General features: G+C 43.5%; 1 protein-coding gene across 1 annotated transcript in view; it reads left to right on the top strand.

Annotated features, from left to right (window-relative positions):
- Positions 1–5,336, top strand: part of LOC102250298 (NACHT, LRR and PYD domains-containing protein 1-like) — a 70,165-nt gene extending 64,829 nt beyond the window's left edge. The window contains exons 11-13 of the mRNA XM_014530209.1: positions 1,028–1,169; positions 4,596–4,625; positions 5,068–5,336. Of these exons, the coding sequence (XP_014385695.1) occupies positions 1,028–1,169; positions 4,596–4,625; positions 5,068–5,336 (441 nt within the window). The remainder of the gene's footprint in view (positions 1–1,027; positions 1,170–4,595; positions 4,626–5,067) is intronic.
- The last annotated feature ends 582 nt before the right edge of the window (positions 5,337–5,918 follow it).

The following is a 5,918-nucleotide window of genomic DNA, read 5'->3' as shown; positions in this document are numbered from 1 at the left end:
GAGAGAGAGAGAGAGAGAGAGAGAGAGAGAGAGAGAGAGAAGGAGAAGAAGGAGAAGAAGAAGAAGAAGGGGGGAGGGGGAGAAAGCTAAGAATTAAAGATGATGCCTGAATATGGAATATGGATATTCAGTGGTGGTATGCTGTTTACTGCATGTGAGGAAACTGGGGAGGGAATGTTTTTGGAAGACAGTTGGGAATCGAGTCATCTCAAATGTGATTTAGAAACGGGAATGGATATAAATTTTCTGTTGATTAAAAGTAGGTCAATCTGGGAGATGGGAGTGGCCAGGGAAAAGTCAATGGGGGGTGGGGGGTGGGGAAGGAGACATATGTAATACTTTAAACAATAAAAAATTTAAATTAAAAAAATACATAACAGCCCTAGCCGGTTTGACTCAGTGGATAGAGCATTGGTCTGCAGACTGAAGGGTCCCATGTTAGATTCTGGTCAAGGTCACATAGCTGGGTTGTGGGCTCGGTCCAACATGCAGGAGGCAGCCAATCAATGGTTCACTCTCATCATTGATGTTTCTATCTCTCTCTTTCTCTCTCTTCCTCTCTGAAATCAATAAAAATATTTTTTCTAAAAAAAATACATAATACTTGGTAATGATAATAAACTATGTTACTATCTTTTAAAAACAAAAAAAAAGGATGTCAAGCTTAGGATCCATTAAGAAGATAGGCTTTGGGCTTGAGAAATGAGAATTTGGGTTCAAGATGGGGGAGATGGAGGAAGAAGGATCTGGTTCAAGATGAAGGGAGAAGGATCTGGTTTAGGATGTGTGAGCACTATATTATGGGTAAGTCCTGACTCATCCATGGGGTACCCAGCCATGTCCTCTTCCTTTTGAGTCGGGATTTGTGTAAAATGAGGAAGAGAGCAGTGCCTGAGGTGGCATTAATTTCAGTAGAGATCACCCCAGGGTTCCCATGGGGCTGAGCAGGGCCAAGAAGGTGTCAAGTGGGGAGACACCTCACTTGCAGGATGAATGGTGGCTTCTCACATCACCACTTTTTCTACAGGAACTGGAGCTCTGCTATCGAAGCCCTGGGAAACCCCAGCTCTTCTCTGAGTTCTACGTTGGTCATTTGGGGTCAGGGATCCGGCTGCAGATTAAAAGCAAAAATGATGAGACTGTGGTATGGGAGGCCTTGGTGAAATCAGGTAAAGTCCAGACAAGTCCAGGGGGCTCAGTGGTGAGAAACAAAACGTCAATAAAAGAGTCTGTGTCTGTGTGTGTGTGTGTGTGTGTGTGTGTGTGTGTGTGTGTGCTCACAATTTGTTGATGAGAAGAAATAGCCCAGAGAAGTTATGCGATTTTTTTTCTAGTTACATAACAGTTGATGTGACTAGAATTTGAATTAAAATTGGTCTGACTTTAAGCTCCATTCCCTCTCCCATGCACCATGGTGTCTCTACACTGCCCTTGATTTAACAGATTTTGACACCCACAAGGCATTTGGAAAAATTTCTCATAACTGATTGGCTATGAGATGAAAAAATAAGAACTAGACAGTTCTATGGTTGTATGAATTAAGCCAATTATTGCAATAGCACATACACTAACCTGGATCATTTAGATATTTTCAAAGTAAACAAGAGGGAATCAAATAATGATTTTCAGGAATGAATGTAACTTTATAGTGTCTTAAATCAGCACCAACATGCCCAAGAAGCAAAATCCCTCAAAAGTCCTTCTAGTGCCTGCTGTGTTGCTCAGTGGGTAAGGGTCGATCCATGAATCAGGAGGTCATGGTTCGATTCCCAGTCAGGACACATGCCCGGGTTGTGGGCACGATCCCCAGTAGGGGACATGCAGGAGGCAGCCTATCAATGATTCTCTCTCATCATTGATGTTTCTAACTCTCTCTCATTCTCCCTTACTCTCTCTGCAATCAATAATAAAAACATGTTTTAAAAATAAAAGTCCTTCTAGGAAAAAGTAGATCATATTCAATGTTAAAGCATAGTGAATCTGGCCCTCGCCAGTGTAGGTCAGTAGTTAGAGTGTCAACCCATGGACCAAAGGGTCGCAGTTTAATTCCCTGTCAAGGGTAGATACCTGGGTTGCAGGTTCGATCCCCGGCCCCAGTCAGGGTGCATGTGGGAAGCAACCAATCAATGTATTTCTCTCACATTGATGATTCTCTCTCTCTCTCTCTCTCTCTCTCTCTCTCTTCCTTTCCTCCCTCCTTCCACTCTCTCTGGAAATTAATGGAAAAAATATCCTCAGGTGAGGATTAACAACAACAAAAATATATATAGTGAATCTGCCTCCTGAGGTGCTACAACAGGCTTTCCAGGGAGGGGAAAGATAATGGTCTTTACTCGTCTTGGCTCGGGTGCAATCACAGGTGTGGACTAACCAGCCCCAGCATCAGACCTCCTTTGAATGTCACTCTGGCACTTACTTGCTGGGTGATCTTGGGAAAATGACTTCACCCTTTTGAGTGTCAGATTCCTCATTTATAAAAAGAGGGTCATATGGCCTAACTTGTAGGATTGTTGGAAAGATTAAATAAATTACGTACTTCAAGCATGTCAAACTCAAAAGCTAACACGGGCCAAATAAACAAGGATTAAGTTTATGTGGGCCGCAAATAAAAGCTTTAATTTTCATTGAAATGTAGGTTTATTTCAATAGAGACATGCTGAATACAAAGGGCTAAAATAAATGAGTAATCATTAACATAAAATAATAGAACATTTTAATAAAATTTAATATTTTTTCTTGAATATTAACTTACCAGATACTGAATAACTGCACAAATTAGTAAGTTTAACGCAAACAAACTTATTTTTCTTGTTCTCAGAAAGCGAAATATTTCCTGTCATGCACACCAAACAAGTCAGTACAAGACTAATGACATGGCAATCGGCTGCTAAAATATTCGCTGCTAGTATTAGTGGAGAGAAATGGTGCGCCTGCGCGTAAGGCACGTAAGGGAAATGAATCCAACACAATTATGTAATCAGTCATTAGTGAACGTTGTAGTTCGTCATTAATAATTATGTGTAATAATTGTAAAAATTAAGTTACGAAATTTTTATTAAAACGTTTCTTACATACCGTTATATTGGCTGGGCTGCAAAAATATTTGTTGTGGGCTGCATGTGGCCTGCGGGCCCAGAGTTTGACATCCTTGATGTACATGCATATCTCATGCAGTGGTCTTATAAATCAGGGATGGGGAACCTTTTTTTTCTGCAAGGGTCATTTGGATATGTATAACATCATTTGTGAGCCATACAAAATTATCAACTTAAAAATTAGCCTACTGCCCTAGCCAGTTTCGCTCAGTGGATAGAGCATTCCAGTCGAGGATACAGACCTCGGTTGCAGGCTCTATCCCTGGACCTGGTTCGGGCACATGTTTCTCTCTATCTCTCCCCCTCCCTTCCACTCTCTCTAAAAATCAATAGAAAAATATCCTCAGGTGAAGATTAACACATACACACACACACACACACACACACACACACACACAAATAGCCTGCTATTTTTGGTCAAAAATTTAATTAACTCACCCCTAATGCGTTGGCAGGGCCAGACAAAATGATTTCATTGACTTATACAGCCCATGGGCTAGACATTCCCTACCCTTGTTATAAATAGTAGCAGTATTATAATTTATTCTTATGTTAAATGATCTTCTTAATCCTGCTCTTTGGAGCTGACAAAAGAATTTATCTCCACCCCCATGGGAAAGCCCTTCAGGTACCTGAAGATGGATCCTAGCCTCCCTTAAGCCTTCTCCTGTGCAAGTTAAACATCTCTATTTTCTTCCATCATTCCTCTTACATTTTGGATTTTAATATCTTTGCCTCCTCAGTAGATGTGCCCGTTTGAGGATGAGTCAGGATAGACTCTAAGACTGTCCAGTCAGCATGGAGGACATGGACACCCTCCTCCCTCCATCCAAGTGAACTCGCTGCTCCCAACACCACAACCGGAGCTCCCCTGTGTTTGCCTTCCCTCCCACACTGTCAGGCCACACTGAACTTGGGTCCACACACATCCTCAGGCCCTGTCCACAGGGGCTGCTGTGGACTCCCCCTTCCTCTCCATATGCAAGTAATTATTTAATCCCCTTTTTGTTGTTGTTTTTGTTTGTTTTTTCCATTGAAATTTACCTATTACTCTGAGATGCTAAGATTTTCTTGATGTTAATTCTTGATTCTGACATCAAACTCCAGAACAAACAGTGTAGGAAACAAAGTGCAAAAAAAAGTCAAGGAGGTAGATTTACGCTCAGAATAAGGAGATCTCATCGTTGAAGATATCTAGCAAAGGTCTAAGCTATTTCTCCACCAGAGTTCCATTCAGGCCAAGAGAGAATTAAACCCTGTGCAAAAGGGGGTAAAGGGGAAAATTGGGCCTCCGTTTCCCAATAGGCATGAAGAAACGATTCATCAACATTGTCTCTAAGGGCACTTGCAACCCTTAATCCTTATTCTATCAGAATTAGTCTGTAGCTTGTTCTTAGAATAAATCTCAAAAGAGAAAAGTGGGTAGGAGTTTCAAGGGTTATCGTTTGTGTTAATAACTATCATTGATACTGATGCTTATTCATATCTCTTTTCCTCCAGGAGACCTCAGTTCTGCAGCTCCCCTAAGAGGTCAGTAACAGCTGTTAGAGGCCACAGGAACCATGGCAGTTCTGGGTGCTACCTGCTGGTCCTGGAGGGAGGGAGGAGAGAAAGAAAGGGGACTCATTAAACCTCACAAGGGTTCAGTCCTGGGAGAGGTGTGTGCCCCAGGGCAGAGTTCTCCCCCATCCCTTTTATTCCTGCCCATCATGGCTCTGGCACCTTCCACTGAACAATCTCAAATGTCTCCATCATGAACCTGACCCCCACCCTTAGCTCAGCAGAATGCTAGGGTGGAAGGTGACATGAGGGAGTGCAGAGGTACCTTTCTGGTGGTCCAGGAAATGTGTGGGGATCAGGGAGGAGCCAGGGATGCAGATAAAGGGAGTGAAGAGTTAGGCTGGAGAATTAGAGGGAGAGGATGTGATGGAAACCCTTTCTTATTCATTACTGGCCTCACTTTCACCCCCAGATGCCCCTACTTCGCTGCACTTTGTGGACCAGCATCGGGAGGACCTGGTGGCTCGAGTGACATCAGTGGATGCAGTCCTAGACAAGCTGCATGGGCAGGTGCTGAGCGAGGAGCAGTATGAGAGGGTGCGGGCTGAGCCCACCAATCCGGACAAGATGAGAAAGCTGTTCAGCTTCAGCAAGTCCTGGGACTGGACCTGCAAAGAGCAACTCTATCGAGCCCTGAAGGACACCCATCTCCCCCTAATTGTGGAACTCTTGGAGAAGTGACGCAGTGGAGGAAACTAGGGGAGCTAATGACATGCTCGGCAGCTGAAGTCTGAACACCTGCTTCTGAGTCCTGGCTCTGACTGTCCAGGCTTTGGGTCTAGGTTTCTTCATGTCTAAACACATTGCCATCGCCCAGCCAGAGAGGCTTAGCTGGTTGAGTGTTATCCTGTGCACCAAAGGGTTGCTGGCATTTCTGGTGGTCAGAGCACATACCTGGGTTTCGGGTTAAGAAGGCAACTGATTGATGTTTCCTCTCTCTCTCTCTCTCTCTCTCTCTCTCCCTCTCTCTCTCTCTCTCCCCCCCTCCCTCCCTCCCTCCCTCCCTTCCTCCTTTCCTCCTTCTCTCTTTCTCTAAGCATGCCCTCAGTGAGTATAAATATATAAACAAACAAACACATTGCCATTTGAGTTGCCTTCTTGCCCTAAAGTTATGGATCATTGGTAATACCTTTGCTGGGCATTATATGTCCATGCTCAGTGATGCCACAGGGGCTCTCAGACTGCCTCCCTATTATTAGGGACCAGTAGATATTTGTATATGATGATACTACATTTTTCATATCATGATACTACATTTATGTA

Source organism: Myotis brandtii, unplaced genomic scaffold (genome assembly GCF_000412655.1).
Source record: "Myotis brandtii unplaced genomic scaffold, ASM41265v1 scaffold728, whole genome shotgun sequence".
Classification (NCBI taxonomy): domain Eukaryota; kingdom Metazoa; phylum Chordata; class Mammalia; order Chiroptera; family Vespertilionidae; genus Myotis; species Myotis brandtii.
Note: the sequence above shows the minus strand (reverse complement) of the source record. Positions and strands in the feature narration are given on the sequence as shown.